At 42.4% G+C, this 19884-nt stretch overlaps 1 protein-coding gene across 2 annotated transcripts in view; it reads left to right on the top strand.

The window, feature by feature from the left end:
- The window catches only part of znf827 (zinc finger protein 827), a 64561-nt gene that overhangs the window by 2670 nt on the left and 42007 nt on the right, over positions 1–19884 (top strand). For both annotated transcript variants that reach the window (XM_020591727.1, XM_020591728.1), the window contains exon 2: positions 17523–18794. In XM_020591727.1, coding sequence (XP_020447383.1) covers positions 17523–18794 — 1272 coding nt within the window. The remainder of the gene's footprint in view (positions 1–17522; positions 18795–19884) is intronic.

The following is a 19884-nucleotide window of genomic DNA, read 5'->3' as shown; positions in this document are numbered from 1 at the left end:
AATGATTTATATAAATGAAAGTACCTGAAAACTGGTGCATCCTGAATTTCCTTTCTTCATTAGTGATGTTCATCTGCTTCGTTTTGAGATTTAGTCTTTAAAACCGTTCCCAGCATGTTTGTACATTTGTATACAGTTACGTATATTAAGAATACAGTTTTGCCCGCTGCTATTCAAATAAGTTATTTATCCTCAAAACAAGATAGTGTCTAGTTTTTGATCAGTTGGAGTGACTCGCTGTGTTGGGTTGTATGACATGTCACCGTGTTACCAGAGGTACATGTATATTAATAGTTTTTACATATATTTGTGAGCAGTCATTAATCTCAAGTTGTAGCATCACTGATAGAGACGGTCGACAATTGATTGTCATTTACAACATACGCATTTTCACAGCTAGGATTAAAAAAAAACCTTTGCTTTATAATGACAGACATATTTAAGGTAAAACATTTGTCTCAAATGTAAAGAGTTATTATTGCTATTTTTTTTATTATCAAAAGGTGGGGGACTGATTAATGTAAGCCCGGAGAGTGAAAGTGCATGAGGTTCTGCTTGCTGAAGCTTCCTTATTTTTGACATCTTGTGTTTCAGAAGGTACACAGTTTAGGAGTGAAAACTGTATTTGGCACAGCATCGTTATTGTACAGTCTGGAATAGTCAAACGCTGAACACGAGCTCAGTATTTTCATGCATCTTCAGTCTTTTGGACATAAAAACCAAAGTAAGCTCATGTCAACTGCTCAATCAAGCTGCTTTGTAATTGGCCCATAACAAAAATACTCATCACCCACGTATCTAAAATCATGTACTCCTGTGTAGGCACTGTACTGGAGCACTGCTTGTGCTTGTGTTCTTGGGCTTTAAATGAAAGCCTGTCTGATTTAGGAGTTGTTTCCCTCCTCAGTCAACAAACTGTCAGAGAAAAGTATGAATTTGTCAGAAGCTTTTTGCGCTTTGTTTTGGATCTTCCCACTGTAGAATGGAAGTGTCACCTCATGCCATTCGCTGTCAGTCTGTGTGTTTTCATTATTCAGCCAACAACACCCTGGTAGTGTGCCAGCCAACGAGCACAATATCGAGCTTCAAATCTCTTCATCTGTGGTGAAAAAGGGCAAGCTAATACACTGGCTTTAATGCTGGAGGTGCTTTATCTTAGCACAGACCCAGATATATGGGTTGTGTAGCCCAGTGTGCACTGTCCTGTTGTCTGTGGCACAGCTTGTGAGAGGAGACTATTCTTTAAGTGCATGTGCACGACACGCACATGTGAAAGTGAACATGCAGCCTTTGTGTGTGCGCGCGCCCGTGTGTGTGTGTGTGTGTGTGTGTGTGTGTGTGTTTACATGTGGGTACATAAGCTGGCTATGGAGGTCACAGTACAGTATGGCGCCTTCACTCTGACAAGTAAACATGACCTTTGGTGCCACAATAAAAACTGCCATTCTTTATGACCTTGCAGTGTGATATTGTTTGTATAATTTTGCTGCCTTATTACTCACTCTTAAAAGTTAGGCTTGGTTAAGTTAAAAAATTGTATGTCTGTGACTTTGTGTTTTCAAACATGACACACTGTCAGAAAAGGCCTAAATACACACATTTTGGCATATTCTCTGTTAGACTGCACATAGACTGCGTAGTCGTCACAGGGCCCCTTAACATTTTTCATCAAGCTGTCATCCTTGTCTCAAAGCCTTTTAATATAAGGGGGTGTATGTTTGGGGGAAAAAAACTGAGTGAGCATCATAAAGAGGACAGTCTTAAGTGTATTGGGAGGAGCACTTGCATTCTGCTGCTTCCTTCCTCAGTTACCTACATTTGAAATTGAGAGATTCTGCATCTCTTCGTCAGCCAATAGTTGAGTGACTGGGTGGCTCTCTACCTTACCGTAATGGCGGGTCACTGGCTTCCTTCCACTTGCTATGATTATAATGACCTTGGTAGAGCTGAGGCTTGAAAACACTGGATTAAGGGGAAAGGAAAAGAAGAGGTTTCCATTTCACTCTTGGCATAAAATTTGTGGGGGATTTCTGCCAAGAATCCCCCACATCACCACCGCCACCCCCCAACCCCTAAAAGTTGATGGGGCCTGGGTGCTCCGGCGGAGTCAGACGAGTGCAACTCAAGCAAATAATGATAGACTTTAACTTAGAAATGAATTAAAGGGCAGGGGAAAGGTGCTGAATGTCACCATGCAGCAGCATCACAGAGAGCACAGAAACCTGATTTCTGTGGATATTCATACTGAGTGGACAAAGTAGGCTCTGCCTTTTGTGCCTTACTTGATACTAACTGAAAACAGACTGAAGTGAAAAAACTGTCATGTATGATTTAATGTGCCTGGTTTCGAATAAGTAGCTAAGCTTCAGGCTGGAGATCGATACTTGCCCACAGATGTTAATCTTATATGCTACTTCAGGCAATTGGTAAAGCACATTGACACAGCAGGGTGGTGTTTTGTCGTGTTAAAATGCTTTGTGGGTTTTTATGTTGCTTAACATAAGTTCTCGGAATAACTTCTCTCACATTGCCATTGAGTAATTTATTTAAATGTGCATGCCCAGTGAGTTGATGCAGCACATTATAGAGTCTGTTGAATAGGCTAATAACTGAAGTTGTTAATTGACTTATTATTGGTGTAAGTTTCACCAGGTATCACATCCACTTTTGGTAAGTTTTGGCTAAAGGCATCATTTGGGACCTGCTGAGCACAGCCATATCAGTACTGTAAAAGTGGAGGTGAAGTGGTTTTGTTCAACATCACTGATGGAAAAGACTCGACTCAACCCAGATGTTCGCTGCACATCCAGAAATTCAAATCCAGACCACTTACCTAGTCTTTAAACTAACACAGTGTTGACATAAGAAATTGCCTTCACTGGCAAACTTTGTCTCATAACTGTCATATCCAAATTTTATTTAAAGACCCATTCAAGAGACAAACATCTAACCTTTACTAACTCTCAGCACAGAAGTAATGACTGATAATTTCCACAAGTCATTGCCTCAAGTCAAAGATCCCACTATGTAATATTGCACATGGTATTGTAATCAAGTTGGAGCAATACTGGCTTACTGTCTTCTTTTTTATTGACTTTAATGCAAATGTTTTGGTGACTTAATTGTAACTGAACATTAAGAATAAGGCTCATTGTATTTGTTGTATAATGGTTTCATAATCAGAATGCCTAAAATTTTAGCCGTTTCCAGAAATGTATATTTATTCAAAATAGGTTTGTGGATTTTAATGAAGAAGTTATGCCACCTTAGTAAGAATTAAAGCCCGTGTCTTTGTTTTCCCTTTAGAAAGAAAATGTGTGTAACCTTGAGTGTGGCACACCCAAGAGTTTTGCACATGTTACACCCCCTTATTATTGCTCTTATCTTGTCTTATAAACCACTACATTGCTTTATTAGAAAATATTTGAGGTCACCTGGAGGAGACCTGAATGTTTAATAATTTAGCAACACACGTGTGTATTCATCAGAAGACTTGATAATGTGTTTATGTTCATATAATAGTAGCTGTGTCCCAGAAGTCTGAAGCAGCTCACCTGTTTTTTTTTAAATTGCACACTTAATGGCAAATTAACAAAAAAATGACTAAACAGATTAAAAGAAAAATGTCGTGCTGTAAGCCTTGACCAATTTATTTAGCTAGCTAAATATTATTATACCATTACAATGTATATGTACAGCAGGAGTTTGACATTCAGATGGTTTCATTTGCCCAGAGATGGGCACTCGACCTCAGTACTTGTTGAAAACCAACCAAAATGTGATTTTTATCACCAGTTCTCCAAGAGTTTCTGCTGAATGCCTAGTCAGATGTAAACACTAAACAGTGGTGCGGTGAAGTGTAGGTTATTTTAATGAATAATGAAGAAATAAACATTTACACTCTACCTCACTGAATCTGAGATCACTAAAAATAAATTCTGGTAGTCTTCATCTTAGTTGAGCTGAAATCATAACAAAAACAAAACTTTAACTGCATTGGCCCACTTCTAAAATGTTGAATCACAAATGGAAACATTTGATTCATTTTGTTCAGCATCTAATTACAAACCGCTTAATAAAATATCAATAGCGTCAGTGGAAATTCCCTGTAGAATCATATTTTTCCCCTCAGATGTTGATTAGTCATTTCAGAGTTCCTTTACTAAGCAGAGAATCCTCAGGTATCACTAGTGGTCCTAATACCTCTGGTACAGTACCTGCCTGTCTGCCTGGTCTCAATCAGAACCCCCTCTGTGTGGAATGGAAGTGCCTCAGCCCCGGTAATGATTTTCCCCGTGTTGACAAGTCACAACATGGAGATCTACAGCTCGGAGAGCAGCCCTTTGGCTACGCAGAACCCTGCTTGCACTGAGTAATAGCAATCTCACAGGAGTAGCAGACTTTCAGCTGGCAGCAGTTCATACAGAACAGCTCGCCGGTGCAGCTGGGAAAGACAGAGCAGAGTGGAGAGGGAGAGAGGAGATGGTGGTGCTAGCAGTGGAGATGGAGGGAGGGAGGAAGTGGAGAGGAAGAGCTGTTAAGAGCTTTGGGCGGTTTCTCTGTTGTTGTACCACACAAGTGCATCCAGGCCCTGCAGGACAAGCCTTTAACAGGCATGAGGGATGGAGAGCATGAGTGGAGAGGAGGAGGAGGAGGCGGCGGCGGTGGAGGAGGTGGTGGTGGTCCGGGGAGCTGAAGCTGGCCAGTCGTGCCAGACGCCCGCTCTAAACAGGGATGTGATTTATTGTTGGACTCTGTCTCACGCTTCACTCTTAGAAAGACACTGCTATTACACTGTAGAGAGATAAATAACATCCTCAATTGTCACAGAAGAAAGACCACTCCCTGTGGCTGTGAAGAAGTTTTGGATCATGTGCTATGTCTTTACCTAGTACATGAACTTGGGGGGCTTTTGACATCAGGTGGCATCTGATTTTAGATTTTTGCCTAGGGATTCTGCTTTGGTTTTTACATTTTGACTGTTCCTACAAACATATTGCTTTAGCTTATACATGAACTGCTTCTTGAAATGTGAATGTATATTTTGCTAGGGGGCTTAAAATGGCCTCTGGCCAACACGTTGAGCTTTGTAGCCCTTGCTCCATGCACTCCATGCACAGTGAGCTGACCTCACTTCCTGTGTGGGTAGAGGAGGGCAGGAGGCCGCTTACATGCACGCACACACACACACACACACACACACACTCACCTAGACATAAATTCTCTCTCAAGTACGGCCTGGCTGTAGTTAGACTTTAGTGCACTAGCCAGGCAGACCCCTCTCTACTCCTGGTGTGGAAGTGTTTCCACATTGCGCATTTAGGCAGAGCAAGGCACAGTCTAATGTCTTTAACTAGCCAGGTTAGCTGTGTGTCTGCAGCTTTTAGGGGCGTAGGATCCATTTTATAGGGAGATTAAGAGACGATGTTGAGGTGTTAGACACATGATAGCAGGACCATAAGGCAGTGACAGCCATCCAGGGAGATGTTATATCACCTCTAAAAGGAGAGTGGAAGTGTTTGGCTGTGGGACAGAAATCCTGAGAAGTTAAAATCATTGATGTGATGTCACCTCTGAGAAAGCCATTGTCAGTGCAACCTAAGGTTATTTATGATGCTAAGAATGCAGGCAAGCATCTCGACTAATTTAGTGTCGTAACAGAGGCTTCCCTATTTATACAGTGTAATCGTAGCATCTCCTTTAAAAGAACAATGATTTAGGTCTCATCCTTTCACTGTTTACCAAGGGCATTTGGTCACTTGATTCTGCCCGTGTGATGCTAATGAAATTAGCTGACCACTGGATATTTCAGTGAGGAGCCCTATCGCTCATGGTACTTGTAAGAACCATAAGTAGAAACAAATTAACTGAGTAGCATAATGAATGTAGGTAGTGAGCTACTCTAAAAAGGAACTGAATCAGATGGCTCAGCTCATGATTGCCCGTATGTTCCCACTCTCTGAGAGTGTTTTGAATGGGGGCCACACTGGTTCAGATTGCCGTGTCATTAATCCTTCGTACTCTACAGGGGAGTGGTCAGCAGCAGATGTATTTGCACTTCCTCCAGAAGGTTTTCTAGATTAGCACAAATCCTCCCAGAAAAACCATTTAAAAACCTCATTTGGCACGCGCAGCCAGACTTTGTGCTCATAGCTGGCCAAAGACAGCCATCCCCTCCCTCTACATCTCATTCTCTCTGAGTCCCCTGATGTTTTTTTTTTTTGTTTTTTTTTTTTTAATCCCCCACCTTGTGGTTCTCAGAGCTTATCCTCATGTCGATTTGGACAGGGCGCTGTAATTGTTTGGAAACCTGGTTCTGTCATTTGCATGTAGCGAGCAGCCACTTCTCCAGTTTCAGTGTTTTGACCTTGTTGTACCGGCCAGCCAGAAATGAGATCATCAGAAGAGTAGACGAGAAGCTGACATCTCTTCTCCACCTACCCGTGGCTTTAAGTGATGGTTGTCATAGCAATCATTATGCCACAGAACAGACTCAGTGGGTGAAGGATGGCTTTGAATGCGGCAGCCTCAGGTCACAACCTGGTTATGACAGAACAGATAAACCCGTGAGGGTTGGTGTGCACAAAGTAAACAGCTGCATGCAAACTGTAGCATGTAAGGTTCACATATAGATTTCAGGTTGAGACTGAAATTACTGAAGCAATGTGTCTTTTTATACCTTGAAGAAAGCGAGGCAGGTAATGGTGTAACGAAGAGGGAAAGACCAGCATGGGGAGAACAATGCCTTTCATTCCCATCAGCTGCCCTGGCCAGCATTTAACATGGAGATTGGAAACGGAATAAGCTCTCCCCCATACTCCCTGGACCTGCATGTAAATGAGGTTAGCGGTTAGTGTTTCCTGCTGTGCCACAGCAATTCTTCTCCCTCTTTCTCCTCTTTTTTTTAATAATGGCCTGAAAGTGCTCCCCCTTTCCTGTGGTAGGGACCGGGACCAATCCTGATTAGTGTCCCTGTCCTAAGTGACAGGCTAAAATCCAAGCAGGCACTGCCTTGGGCTCCTCTGCCAAGCAACCGTCAAACTAATACCACCATTAAAAAAAAAAAAAAAGGCCCCCCCCCCACCCCCCACTTCTCAAGATTCCCTCCCTCTTTCGTCTTCCCTGCTCCTCTGCTCATTCTCTGCTGCTGTCCTTTCTGAGTCCCTAATAGACACTGCCTCCCTCGCTCTAACACACTGTCCCCTTAAATACATACATACATTCACATATTGGGGGCGGCTGTGGCTCAGGAGGTAGAGCGGGTCGTTTCCTAACCGGAGGATTAGCGGTTCGATTCCTGGCTTGTCCAGTCAACATGTCGAAGTGTCCTTGAGCAAGACACTGAACCCCCAGTTGCTCCCGGTGATGTCACCGGTGTGTGAATGGGTGAATGGCCGAATAATGTGAAAGCGCTTTGAGTGTGCTGTAAAAGCATAGAAAGGTGCTATACAAGTATAAGACCATTTAAGACCATTTAAACATATAGAATGACCTCTGGCTCTGCCACCACCTCCCAGCATAACTTGTTCTGTAGCCCTGGGTGGACTGGCTGCCACAGAACCAAGTGTCCCTTTTTGCCAGTAGGGTGATTTACAAACAATACATGGATGCTGTACACACTCCCACCTTCCACCCTCCTACTCTCTCTCACTTCTCTTCCACAGATACACAGTCACCTCTGTGAGGAGCTTCAGTATGCCAGAAAACTACGCAGCAGGGTGATGGCCTGTTCTTTTCTCACTTGTTCCAAAGAATGTACCCTGTCTTCTTGAGAATGCTAGTGTGACATCCACGTCTTGGATGAATGAGGTTACTTCGTCAACCGGAAAAAAAGTTGATAGGATCTGACTAGTATGTCAAGCAGCTTATAATGAGTAGTTTTCTACTGATTATACATTTACTGCTAATTAATACTATAATTAGTAGTTTTCGGACCCACATAAAATTGTAATTTGAAATGTATTCATGACAGTTTTGCAAACACGCAAGGGAGTTGTTGGTTGAAGAGTTGCAGGCACAGGCTAATTACTTAGTGTTTGAAAAGGGAAAAATGTGAAAAGTAAAAGTGTACTAGGAAGGTACTGTTCATTTCTATACTGGCTACAATAAACCTTAAAATATTTGTGCTGTTGTGAGCGCAAATGTCATAGCCACATTTCTTTTTGCTTTTCACACATGTGCTTGCAACAATTGAAGTTTTTTTTTCCTACCATATGTAGTCTTTTAAAGTGTGCTGCACGTGTTTGCCTGTATTCAGTTTCACAAAGAAGGATGGCACCCACGTACGCCTATTCCTTTGAGATAGCACTGCTCAAGTCTTCGTGAATACAAAAAGCTCTTTCTCACAGAATCGCAGACTGCTCTCTGATGTTTAGACACAATTCTGGCTGTGAGCCCCATTTATCAAAACGCCATGAATGGAAAATTTCCTGTGACCTTTTAAAACACTTACTGGAAATTTACAAAAACAAATTGTTATTAAACATTTGCTTTTTAAAGTGTTTGCTATGTGTGCATGTATACCTGTAGATGATCCTAAGCCTTTGGTGCAAGCCAGTCAAAAACTACTTTTCAGTTATTTTATAAAAGCTATGCACTCACTAGTTTCAGTTAGTCTTAATGGGATTGAGGTAATGTGCCGTCTCAACAGCATCCTTCTGAATAGACTACTGCTTAACTTCAAAAATCAAAGGATTGTGTTCTTGCTCATTACAGATTGACTTGGCTTTTATCCACAACCAATGGCCAATGGAGTCTTCTATTATGGTTCATGATAACAATGCAGTTTTGGATAGATGACATTTGTAATGAAATCCAAGTAATATTGTATTTTGTCCTTGGCTTACATGCAGTGGTACAATAAAGCAATTAAAGAGCATAAAAGTCTAAAAATGCCTAACCCAGAGGAGTACTTAAAGTCAACTTAAGCAATGAAAATAGGCATAGATAAAGCAGTGTAATGAAATGTGAAAATATTTAAATAAATTTGGCTCCCTCCATTATTATCATGTGACCAAAAGACTCTTCGTTTGGCTCGTCAGCAGTTTTTACATACTGGGATTAGAGTTATGCTGCTGGAATAATACCCTTTACTAATGAGACATCAGCCCATTCATTTATTATAGGTTTATTTCATTATACCCTATAGATGGAAATCTGTTGCATCTGTATATATTCTAACTACATGAGCAGTTGTAATTTTGTTTTACCAGGCAGTGTACACACAGTTATACCGGTAAATGCTGTCCACTTAGTGGGGTGCTAACCTTGTCAAGGCACTACATAGTACATTTGACCTGAAACGTTTGACACTTTTTAAATCACCTTTTCTAAATTTTAAAATTGTGGTGTTATCAATTTGAAACACCCTGTACTATATAGTGAGTCAGTCGTAGCTGTATCTTGTGGTTTTTCTCATTCTTTCTATAGAGTTTCAAAAAGAATTGCTTTCAAAGATAAGAGGTAGTGTGTACAACCTTGTCAGACAAGAGGTCTTCTTCAGATGGATGTTTAGATTATTTGCTAATGCTTGTAAAACGGATTCAATAAAAAAAAGCATGACTCATCATTACTAATAATACTGCAAGCAGCGAATAAGTCATCCATAATAAAATTTTGGCACAAAGTTTGACAGTACACATTATACAGTGGCCCAGGGCCAGTAAGAAGTTGACCCAGTCCAGTTTATTGGCCAAACTAAAGCCTTAGGAGTACCAGTATGTGGGTTTTTAATATATCTTACCTTATAATTAGCCAGTTGATCCTTGTCTCTGTGCTGTGGCCCTGGCCACCCCTTTTATATGTTATGTTGTATTTGTTTTATTTACTCGGTTAAAATCAGTGATAATTGTGGAGCTGTTTATGGCATAGGTCATGTACACATCATTGTATTTGGAATATTTATCATACATATCATATGTTTAACAGTGACATTATTGGGTTTAATCTGGCTGATTTTAAAAACCTTCATAATGTTACCTGCTTGATACCTGCCTTTGATGGTCTTGATAACAGTTGGCTATATGTTTGGCTTATCATTATGAAGAGGGTGTTCTTCATGTCATAGTCATCCCCCTTGACTGGCAGTCAGCATTTGCATCTTACACCTTAAGAAAAACTTAAGGCACATTATTAGAGACTGCAGAAAGCTAAGTAGAAGGGGCGCAAGGTGAAGTGATACTTATGCAAGGGCTGTATGGCCTTAACTAAGCAACGACTTTTCAGAATGAAACATTATTTTAAATATTTTTACAAAGCTATCCCCAGACAATGAGAACATTGACCTCTGATGTATTGTACATTTCTACACAGTTGACTTTCCAAGCTATTTCTTTGTTGTTGCAGTTCTCCCCACGCATAGCAACGATAGTGTTTATCCACCACAGGAACTTAACGAGCTGTAACTTGGTGCGTCCTCTACTCGTAATCCGGTGGAACTTGAAAGGCTGATGTGGTCTGTTCCACCTTGCTTTTCCACTGTATTTTTCTCCGTTTCAGTCCCTGTTTGCACAAGAGCAGGGCTGTACTCACATGCGCAGCTGTGCAGAGAGTCCAGTCACCGATCACAATGCTCATCAGTCATGCCTGCAGCAAAATATGAAAGTAACAGAGACTGTATGAGCAGTTTATCAAACATCTGTCAAACAAGCAGAGCACAAACATGCCGAAATGTGATGTCTCTACAACTTTGACCACAAGTACTTGCTTTACCTCTAAACCAGTATGAGTGAAGTCCCCAGTTTACCTCTATACCAGTGAGTCCATGTTCACACACTGCTTGTAAACTTGAGATGTGATGCTGACATTTAACAGATCACACATGCCAACCCTACCGGCACCCACCCCCTTTCCCCCTCAAGTTCCTGAAACTTTATGTAGTACTAACTCCTGAGGGCTGCTGAAATTTTTTTAGTTCTGGAACTCCTCTCCAAAGCAGACAGAGAGCAGTGGAAAGAAAAGGGGAACACAGGACACACCGTTGTGGTCAGTAGGTTCCTGCATTGGAAAAGGCCTAATAGTGCGTTTGTGTTTTCTATTTGGGTAGCATGTGACAAATTGATGTTTGAGAGAACTCTGTGAACCGTGGTGGTGGCAGTGGCACTCAAACATCCAATATTTGTTTTAAAACACCAGTACATTCACAAGATAATTTATTTTTAGGAAGTCACTATCTCGGTACATGAGTGCACCATGGACTTTTCATCATTCTTCCTTTTCACTTGCATTTCTTTGTAGCCTGTAAGAAAATGGTGCGGTGAGAAAGTGACTGCCCTTAGTACACAGTTGAAATGGGGATTAGTGGACGGCGATGGGATCTGACATTTTCATGTGTAATTGATGTTTCAGACATTATGATGCTGTTTTTGGGACTGTGACAGTAAATGTTGCCCCGTGTTCATTCGCCAGTTAGCGTCATTAGCCAAGTAATGCAGTTTGCATTCAAGACTGGGCTGCAAATTGCAGATGGTATTCTTAAGTGAGATGAAAAAGTCATGTATACAGTATAATATTGTAACGTAGGTTGAATGAAAGAAGCTGGAGACAGAAGTTACCTTTTTGCATGCTCTCTAGAGCCACTTTTATTAAGACCACAACACATCCTGGCAACCAGGCATTCTGGGGGACCCTGCAAAGTTTCTCTCTGCCCCCAATGCTACAGTATTGTAATGGGGATTGGGTTGAAGGAGAGTCAGTAGACCAGAGCTTGTGTTTTTCCTCTTCTTTTTTTTCCACATGAACACAAGGAGCAACCAGCATAATGCAGAACACGGCCAAAAAAACAGTCCTGCCAACCTGAACTAAATAATCCCCAGCGCCAAGTGGCATTATGGGAGATCTCGCCAGGTGCTCCCCTTTCTAGCATCCTAGGAAGTCCCATCAAGTATCTCACTGCACTCAATGCAACAGTATGTCTGCTTCTGGTCAGTTATTTACTCAGTCAGGCTTTGCTTTAACAGTCTCACATTATACTGACACATTTGCAGCATGATTTTGCATGTGCAGTGGAAATTGATTCTGTTCAGGAACAGAAGGAACCACAATAACTGTACGGCTCACTGCAAATGAGCAAATCTAAATTATATATATATACATTTGGTTTAGGGTAGGACAGTAAAGGGCCTAACATTTCCTTTATTCAGAATCTTTATGTGCCAGACATATCACTTCTTTCCATCCAGCAGTGTAGGTCCATATCTTTGATGACACAACTGATGTTATGAGCGAGAATTTTTTTATAATGGGAGATGCTAAAAATGGACAGGAAAAATAAACCAGGGTCTGGAGATCTCAAGTCATCTCATTCTCTTCCAAGAACACTTCTCCTTCCTGTTTCACCTCTGGCGTGCTGCCCAAAGTACCCACAAACCACGGAGGCCATGGCTGAAAATACACAGATGGTAATTTGGACTACATTTCAATATGAGAACCACCATTATATATAGCCCTGCTGCCGGGACCCTCACTAAAAGTATCACTTCAGCTTCAAACTAAAAGACAGATCCTTGTCTTGTCACAGTTTGCGTTGGACAAGATATCAGAGAATTGAAATGGAGTATTCTGTGTCTTCATAGTATTTGATGGGCCAACATAACTATATGCAGGGGATTTTTTTCTGGTTTAAGATATTGTGTCTACAAATTTAATTGCTAGAGGGCTGTTTAATAGTGTAGTGTATTCTTGGATGGAAGAAAAATAGGTGTCAGATTTTCAAGTTACTCAGAGTAAAGGGCTTGAATACCACTATGTACAATGAAAAATTATGTGAGCCCTTTGGAAAGACCTGGTTTTGTGCATTAAATAGTCATAAAATGTGATCTGATCTTCATCTAAGTTACCAGTATAAATAAACATAAGGTGCTGAAACTTATAACTGTGGACTGAACATCTAACCTCTTTGAGATTACCCTTTCCAGTTTTATACAAATCAACCAGATTGTAAATATTCTGGGATCCATTTTGTTGCAAGGCATGGTTCACACCACAAAATGCTTCTTGTGAATTGCAATCTTGGAATGTTGGAACCTTTTTTATGTCAAAGTAGTTCTAACCCACACCTCCAGACTTTTTCATTGATTAGACTTGCTAACTCCTGTCTCCAATTAGCCTTTGTTGAGGTCATTAGCCTAGGGGTTCACATACTTTGCCCAACCTACTCTGCGAATGTTTGAATGATGAATTCAATATGGACAAGAACAATACAATGATTCCTGTGTCATTACTTAAAATAGTTTTTTCATAATTGTAACTTAAAATATGGCCAGATCTTCATCTAAGCCCTTCCACTGTAATTGACTACTATAGTATATGGAAGTACTGATATTAAGAGAACAGTTTAACTAATGGACACTTAATTCACATGGTTTCCAACACAGGGCACAGGCCATAAAAACATAACTGAGTTCACCAAAGGTAAATTAGTTACCTGCTCCATTGTATGACATTTTGCCTTGGTGACACACGTCTTGGCCATTCTCATGTTGGTTGTCGTGTTTCATCAACTTCCTAATGGAAACAACATGATGGATAAACTTTGGAGCAATTACCATTTTGTTTCTGCAAAAGAACAACAGCATTTAGCAGATTGATGGGGCATAATTTCATTTGAAGGGTTGAAAAATATGTCTGCTAGCTCCCACATATCCAGCTGGATTTATTTAGAGCATCTGTGATTTATTTATTATTAATATTTGTGTTCCTGGTTCTGGAGATGAGCTAGAGGACCTACAAGTACAAGAAGAAAAGACAGCATGTATCTGTGAAAGGGATCAAGTAAGTGAGAGATTATGGAAAAGGGAAGGGAAGTGATCCTAATCCAGTGTGTTCCAATTAATGGAATTACCTCCTCCTCAGGAGTACTGTTAGTCATTTTCAGAGACGTGAGCCCACCAGTAGAGCATCTCTCCCACCATATTGTCCAGTGAGTGCTAATAAGGCAGCCCTGACCGCCGGGCATGCTCATTAGCATGGCCCGCGGCCGTGGCAACCCCTGCTAGAGCCCAGCTGGATACTTAACCACCCTGGCTCCTTCTTTACTACCATACTTACACCTTCCTTCCTGTGTCCTCACGCCTTGCTCTAACTCCTTAATTCATCCCCAAACACACACCCTACCATCACCCTTCCCAGTCATAGCAGGGAGGATGTGAAGCTAATCATTTTGGTGAGTTAAATGTGATGGCTTGTGTCTTGGCATGTTGTGGCAGCCTTTTATGTTATTTCATTTTTTTTATGGCTTTGTGGTCAACAAGGATTTTAGTGACTCCCTGACCTGCACTACGTCTCACTCTATTCCCTGCTCCCTCTCTCTCATTGCTATATTAGCTCATGGGCATGACTCTCCTTTTGACATCAGCACATTATTGATGCACCTCCGTCCAGCCTTAATCGGCTAATGGCCTCCTCTTCTTTCCTTCCCAGCCAAATCAACCCCTCCCTGAACCATCCCTCTATCTCTCCCTTCCTTCCTTCGCCTTCCCTCCTCCTCTCCCTCTACTCTGTTCTGGCCTGGGGTCAGTGAGGCCAATTTTCATGCCTGGCTTAAGTCGCAGAGTAGTTTTGTGTGTGTGTAAGAGAGAGGGAATATGTTAGTCAGCAGCCTCGCACAAGTCATGTGATGGATGACCTCATGACCTACCTTTACTCCAGTCCGGTGCTCTTCGCTCCCTTCTCTAAATCACACCCTTCCCTTTACCAGTAATCATTCTGTGTGACGGTGTTAGCTGAAGTCTGGCCGACTCCTGTACTGAACTTGTATGTGCGTGCACACACAAATACACGTGTAATAGAAAAGTCATAGCAAAAATAATCCTGCCAAATTCACAAATGGAGATTGTTGTTGATGGTGCTGCGTGGTGAAACAGTGAACAAGTTCACTACCTGAATTGTCCAGCTGTTTTCAGCTGTAGTTTCAGGCTGTGAGCTCCTTGTCTCTTTTCTGTGACAGGTTAACACAAGAAACATCTTCAAACACTGCAAGCTACAGAGGCTACAGAGGTGTATCACACCATTTTTAGCTCCTCAATGTACATCTCTGGTCTAGCTCAAGACAATTTACTGTGGCCAGTCTTGAAGCTTAATGCCTCTTTCTTTAACCTTAGCCTGCATTTTGACTTGTTATAGCTCTCTTTGTCTGTAATGTGGTGGTGCTATGGCCCAGAGAGAAAATCCCCTGCCACTGCACTACCACTGATTCACTCGTATGTGTGAGTGATAACGGATCCAGACTGCTGAGCACCCTGCAGCTGTTTGTCTCAACATGCAAGTCATCCCCACCATTACACCACTAAATGGTTCCTTTTCAGTGGCAGACGCTCACCGCCTCAGCCCGTATCGCCATGCTTCCATCAGTGGTGGGGAGTGGAGCGATGGGGGTTGCAGTTACTGTCGCTGAGCCAACCACCATACCCGAGGCAAAGCAATTGAATGTGTGTCAGGAAAAAAAAAAGCCATCAGGGAGGACTTCATCATTAAATCACATTCTTGCCTATGTGTTATTATGTAGTTTAAATGTGTATGCACGTGCTGTTGTTTGTCCTCATGTGTGTGGTGGGCATACTACAGCAGTTGCAAGTACAAAGTGCAGACGAAGCCCCCTTAGAGCTTGGGCCAGAGACCATGACCTTGGGAAATGTCATTCCGCCCACAGGGGTGGCTCGCCTGTAACATACAAAGCCATGGCAGTGGAGTGCATCAGTGCACTGTAACACTCTGGCAGAAGACTTGTGGTGTAGTGTTGCATTCAGTTGCACCTAACCCTTGGTTTAAATAGTGAACCTAGGAAGCAAGAGAGTTCAGCCTCAAAGCTGAGACCTTGGGTCAGCAATCTAGCGATTTCTCTCTAACCACATTACAGCCATTAGTGGCTCTTGCAGCTTTTCACACGTCACATGGAAATGGGTCAAGCCCTGCCCTGTATGACTCACTGGTGTTTTCTCCCTCTCCCTCCCTTATTCCTGTTAACCCTACCCAGGTGGCCAAAATGGCTTCAAGGCCCAAAGGAAATTGTGTTCACAGTCACACAAGCGTAATTTGGCACTTTTATTCACTTTTATATCAGTTTGAAGAAATGAGAAGGGTGATGATCATCAGCCTTACATACATTGTGCATTCTTGTCTAGGTGAAGTCTGTTAGACATCCGTTTATTGTGTAATGTCTGCTAGACAGTTTGGAACGCCCAAGGATTAACATAATTTGTTCAGTTGACTTTTGACATCTTCCTTTTTCGGTCAGTGTTTGGTTGTGTGTTTCTTTGAAATGGAGGTGTGTATGTGTTGGAGAAGATGTTGGGAAGTGTGTAAGCTCTGTTTGATATCTGTTACAGCTAGAGAGTAGCGGTCATAGTGGGTTGTGATTGCGGACACCTTTTTGGACCATGGTGAGCCACACTGGCCAGATGTCAGCCACCTCTAAAGATCCCAACAGGTTGCTGGGCTGGGTTGCCTGGCAACCATTTTGCCTTTGCCTGTAAACAGAGAGAAGATTCTCCAGGTCTCTGTCAGGGTTGTGAAGTGAGTGTGTGGATGTATGTATGTTGGTGTGTGAGACGATTTAAATAATTCTCTCATAGCCTCATCTTTTTGCGGCTGTACGAGTGCCCAGATTTCTCAGGAATCTCAGCCAGTTCCTTTTTATCAGATGTTTGTGAGGTTGGGTACAGTAACCCAAAGAGGTGAAAAAAAGTCAGTTTTGACATTTTGTTTTGCCCAGGCTTGGTGTTTTTGACATATTCTTATGGAGGTTTGTTAATATGTATCAGGAATATTCACTTTTCTTTGTTCGCCCTTGTCTGGCAAGCTGTAATGTTTTGCTTATGAATATTGATACATGAAGTGTATATTAATGACCCTTGGTGACCTTAACCCTATCCTTATTGGCTCCCCGGTGGTATCTGCAGGCTCATGAATATTAATATAGTTCTGTAACCTCCATTACCCTAATCTTTGCTGTCTAGCTTCCCAGAAGGACCTGTTGTCATGGTAACCCCTTTACTCGACTCTTCCAGACCAAGGGTGGGAAAAATATGGTTAAAAAGGACACAAAATCTAAATTACTCAAACATCTTGAATGCATCATTTGCAAAGCTGCTATTATAAAGGAAAGAAGTTGAATTTCTACTGGAAATCGTTTTAGTGGTCTCCTTGCTGAGCACTGAAGTGTGTTTATGCAGCTTTAAATGTCCTTTAGACTTGGGTTTGGCCAGGTATGAATCTTCAGTAGCCTAGGCCCAGTTAGGCTTTCACATGGTGCATATTATACTAATTGCTTCAAACAAGCATGTAAAATAATAAAAATGAGTAGTAAATACTGCTTCCAGTATTAAAAGCTGTATGCGGACTATGACTTTGCCTATTAACATTACTTAATAAGTGTTCAATGTTTTTACTCAGGATACTCATGTGTAGCTAAAAGATAAAGCCTAGTCTGACTGTTCACTAGAGCAGAATGGTGGTATTTTCCTTGCTTGCACAACATTTATTTCTGTCCCCTGGAAGTAAATTGTATATTTTTATTGGTCTTCCAGATGTGGACAGCAATGAGGACGGAGGGCCTGATGCCAGTGCTGTGGAGGAGGAAGGTTGGTTTGGGAATGCTTCTGACACACGTTCAGAGTCGTCATCTTATGGAGACACCCAGGATGAGCTCCTCCTGCCCAGATGCTCCTCTCCTGATGAACGGCTTGGAGTCAGCACTGGGTCTGCCGACCATGACACCTGTGGAGGTGAGAGTTCACTGGGTTGCCCCACACCCATACATCGTGCCTCTTTGGAACTTCTTGGACTGGATGGAGGTGCATTCTCGGCCCAGGACACACTCTCCACAGTGGTGTCATCACTGTATGGTGAGGCAGCGTCTCGTGCCCTGGGAAAACCCCTCAGCAGCAACCTACGGCGCCTCCTTGAGGCTGGCTCACTGAAACTTGACACTGGGGAGCTCCTGGGCCGGTCCAGGGGAGGTGCTGGAGGGGAGTCTCCTCCAATAGGTCTAGCTCCGTCGTTGACCCTCTCCCCGTCTTCCCACCATGCCCAGCAGTTAAGTGCTCTTGCCCGAAAACTGGCCAACAACAACAACAGTGGTTCAGCCTCACCTGCCTCCTTGGCACCCTCACTCACCAACATTAAGCAAGAGCCCCTTGAACCCTTTAACTCGGTCACTCCTAGCAATGGCAGTGGCTTTGTATGGGCAGGTGTTGCAGATAAATGGCCACCAGCCAGCTGTTCAACACCCTGTGGCTCCAGCCTGTCCCCAGACTCTGCAATCCAGAAGTTAAAAGCAGCAGCAAATGCTGTACTTCAAGACAAAAATGCGGTGGCGTCCTCCTCAACGACTTCTTCTTCCTCCTCCACCTCTGCCTCATCTGCAATGCCAGCCCTTGGAGGATCTGGTCGAGGAGATGATGTGGTGCGCTTTGATACCTTCAGCTCTCCATTTAGCCCACAGTCAGCTAGCTCCACCCTCGCCGCACTTTCCAAGAAAGTCAGTGAGCGGAGCCAAGCCTTGTCAACGGCCAGTGCCACCACTGACCACCAAGCCTCAGCAAGTTCCTTCCTTTCACTTGTTTCAATGACATCCTCTGCTGCTTTGCTCAAAGAGGTGGCAGCCAGGGCAGCGGGTAACCTACTGGCAGATAAGAAGGAGGGTTCCCCCTTGACGAATGCTGGAGTCCTCCAAGAGGATGTGAAGCCCCTGTTGGACAAGAACCGGAAGGCCCCCACGCCCTCTACACCCACCCAGAACCTAGAGTTGCTGTTACCCTCTACTCCAAAGGGCAGAGGCAAACCCAACAGCCAAGCAGGTAATCTAAGTGGCCCATGAAAGTAATACTACATGCATCAAAATCACTGTATAAATAGTAACAACTGATCAAAGTCATAGGTGCACCAGTACAGATAATAAGAGTAGAACTCGGCTTAAACCTGCGGTATATAATTTAACATAGCACTAGCATGAAACTCCAAATCAATCCACTCTGCTCCACCCGACACTCCCTCTCCCTCCTCCACACTGCTTTACTACAGTATGCTACACTATGTCACACTCTGCCCAACAAGAAATAAAAATGCAACATACCTACCAGTTATGCAGAAATAATTGCAATCCTCTGATCGGTTAGAAAAGTCCGTCCTGCTCAAAACCTTTTAGAAACTTATATCTCTGGGTTGCAGTACGCTTCAACGGCACCTCTCCACATTAAGACAAGTTTTGGAGCATATTTCTACAACAAAAATGTCTGAAAAAGTTACATACTGTAGCTTTCAGTTATGTACATTTGTCTGTTTTCCCAGTTATACGATTTTCACACAGTTACAAAACGCTACAAAACATTTTGTGTTGTGTTGAACACTGGCTACTTGGGGAAATCAAGCTAATTTCAATCAAGGTGGCTATAAAGAAATTAAATGACCTTATGTTTACATAGAAGAGAGAGACTGAGGGTTCTAGATCGTTTCAGCTGTATTTCATTCATGGAAAGTTTTCATCCCCCTTCACTCTGTGCCCTTGAAGCTCAAGAGAAATATTTCCTCCATCATTACCCTTCTTCCCATTCAGCATTTGCCAAAGAAATAACAACACCGATACCGTGAAATGTAACTTAAAACCATTTGGGACGATAAATTAAAACTAATATTCCTATCGAAGTGTGACTCCTAATAATAAATAAAATGTCTTTGCTGTCATTGCATGGGGGAGTAGCAGGTTTACTTGTTACCAGAACTATCTCACAAAGCAGAATTCTGAACTTCCAAGACGTTTTCTCTAGTTTTGTGATAGTTTTGTTCTCACCTCACTGGCACTGAATTAGCAAGTAGTGTAGACTCAGCCTCAACTGTCAGTGAGCAGAAAGCATAGCCAAGAGACAACAGCCCTGGCTGGCCTTCTAGTCT

The sequence above is a fragment of the Monopterus albus genome, unplaced genomic scaffold, assembly GCF_001952655.1.
Source record: "Monopterus albus unplaced genomic scaffold, M_albus_1.0 scaffold15.1, whole genome shotgun sequence".
Taxonomy (NCBI): Eukaryota; Metazoa; Chordata; class Actinopteri; order Synbranchiformes; family Synbranchidae; genus Monopterus; species Monopterus albus.
Note: the sequence above shows the minus strand (reverse complement) of the source record. Positions and strands in the feature narration are given on the sequence as shown.